This window comes from Engraulis encrasicolus, chromosome 17 (genome assembly GCF_034702125.1).
Source record: "Engraulis encrasicolus isolate BLACKSEA-1 chromosome 17, IST_EnEncr_1.0, whole genome shotgun sequence".
NCBI classification, from domain to species: domain Eukaryota; kingdom Metazoa; phylum Chordata; class Actinopteri; order Clupeiformes; family Engraulidae; genus Engraulis; species Engraulis encrasicolus.
This window is the reverse complement of record NC_085873.1, coordinates 11,761,326-11,763,825: the sequence shown is the minus strand read 5'-3', so window position 1 is coordinate 11,763,825 and position 2,500 is coordinate 11,761,326. Positions and strand designations below refer to the sequence as shown.

Below are 2,500 nucleotides of genomic sequence, written 5' to 3'. Positions count from 1 at the left end.
GTGGAAATAATATCCAAATGGTAATGCAGAATATGATTGCTGGCCAGACAGTTATATTACACATGATACAGTACTGTATGCATTATGCATGCAGGTGCTGGGAATTATTTCACCCACGTAGTATGATTATCTTTGATCTGATATGTTTGACGATCATGGTATGATTATGGAAAAATATCACTACAAAATTCTTTCAACTGGAAGTAGCATGCAGGAACAGTTAATTCCCCACTATCACAAAGCTTACTCCTTTTCATTATGTAAGGATCCTTTCCTACTAAATATGCTGATCGTTTCAGGTTTTATAAAAACACCGATCCAGAAGGACAATAATCATGTAAGACCTATTTCCTAAGTTCAACTTTCCCCTAGATACAGCTCTTTTCCTATCTAATGCAGGATCAGGAGCTCAATAAAAGAGTTTTCCCCAGCACTTTATTGCTAAGGTGCCCTCCTACCACCTTGTCAACGTCCCCTGAAAAGATAAATATTGGGGTTGGGAAATAAATTCCAAAGTTAGAGTCACATTCAGACTTTTCATTCTTATTGTCCTAGAAGTCAGATATCGACCAAGACAGAATGTAAAAGGCCCTGCTGTGGCTTAAATGGCAGGGCACTGTGTTACTACACTGTCCACCGGGGTTCAATTCCGGCCAGGTCAGGGCACAGCTACTACTTACATCGTGCTAAGCTGGTCATGTAAAAAAAATGCTTTTGAGTGTCGTTGCCCTCGCGGAGTGCACCAGCGTGTTGGTAACACAATTTTTCATGATGGCAGTCTGCCTACGCAAAGAATGTAGAGATATTATCTGAGTCTTACCCAGGGCAGTTTCAAGGTATTTTGGTGCCCAAGACAAAAGGGACAAAAGGGACACACCCCTCAGCTCCTGTCCCCCAAAATGTCTGTGCACGCCACTGGTTACAACATTGTTGTTGCTGTTATTGGAACACATTGCCAGAGAGAGTAGAGAGAGAGAGGTTCCATTGGCCCATTGTTTCCTGGTTCTATTATTGGGGGGGAAATCCCCCTTTAGGCAGACTTAGGCAGACCTGAGGACTGTTCTATTCAATGCTAGGAGCATTATGACACCCCCCTTTAGGCAGACCGGAACCTGGTCACATTAGGTGCCCATAGCAACCTATTATGTTGGCATATCTCTATACTTAAAGAATCTCTGACATTACCGGTCGGAACACATTACCAGTCGCCAGGGCTCTTAATTAAAGTTTTTCATCACTAGCCAAAATGGCTAGTAGATGCTAATGTTAGATGTAGATGTTAACACACACTCACAAATGGGTCATAGTGGCTTGTAAGTTGGTCTTTTCTACCAGCCAAACAGAAATTTCACCAGCATTTGGCCGCTTGGCTGGTGTTAATTTAGAGCCCTGCCAGTCGCTATTGCCTAGCTTTTACTGCTGAGTTGTGACAGGCTACAGTGTATCATCCCATCTCGTTCATTTCTGACTACCTTTGACCAGACTGCGATTTTTGACGTCTACGGTATGCCCTTGTAGTGAAAATGTGACGTGCCTCAAAGGCGGCCCCTTGTGGCAGCATAACATGCTTGGATGTGATTGGCCTGGTCTTACCATGAGTTCCTGGTCGTGAAGGGGCTGCAGGGTCGTTGCCTGGCATTGGGGGCCTCTCCTACGCAGGGAGGCCTGGGTCCCGAAACGGCCCAGGGAGCGGGTCGGAGGGGGCACGATGCGACCCGTCTGGGCTGAGTACTGGGTACGGCGACCGTGATATGACGCCGCTCTGTCTGGATGCAGCTGCTGATGGAGGGATGGGAAGGAGAGAGAGAAAGAGAGAGAGATAGAGAGAGAGAGACAGAGACAGAGACAGAGACAGAGACAGACACAGAGCTTCTATGAAACACAGTGCTCTATGATTAACTGCCTTCTTTCTTTGTGTTCTTTCAACATGCTCAAACTGCAAATAGGCCTACGTTTTTTTGTAACACATCTTTTGTCATCCAAATAAAACAAACTGGCAGACTAACATGCCCAAGGAAACAAAGGGAGAGAGAGAGAGAGAGAGAGAAATGTTTGCAGTTGGCATACACCATGGCTGTAGTCAAGACCACCTTTATAGCGTCCAAGACCAGAGCTAGTGTGGCTACAGGGCAGCCATGGGTAAGCGGTTAGGGTGTCAGACTTGTAGCCTAAAGGTTGCCGGTTCGACTCCCGTCCCGTCCCGCCCCGCCAGATTGGTGGGGTGAGTAATTACCGGTAACCAGTGCTCTCCCCCATCCTCCTCCATGACTGAGGTACCATGGTACCGTCCCACCGCACTGCTCCCCAGGGGCGCCATTGGAGGCTGCCCCCTTGCACGGGTGAGGCATAAATGCAATGTTGTTGTGTGCAGTGTGCAGTGAACACTTGTGCGCTGTGGCGCGCTGTGTCACAATGACAATGGGAGTTGTGGTTTCCCAATGGGCTTTCACTGAATAGAATTCCAAGAGGACTCCAAAAGAGTCAGAGACAAAACTGACAT

At 47.0% G+C, this 2,500-nt stretch overlaps 1 protein-coding gene across 1 annotated transcript in view; it reads right to left on the bottom strand.

Moving 5' to 3' along the window:
• The window catches only part of tbata (thymus, brain and testes associated), a 13,929-nt gene that overhangs the window by 4,147 nt on the left and 7,282 nt on the right, over nucleotides 1-2,500 (bottom strand). Inside the window, exon 4 of the mRNA XM_063221464.1 lies at nucleotides 1,594-1,762. Coding sequence (XP_063077534.1) covers nucleotides 1,594-1,762 — 169 coding nt within the window. The remainder of the gene's footprint in view (nucleotides 1-1,593; nucleotides 1,763-2,500) is intronic.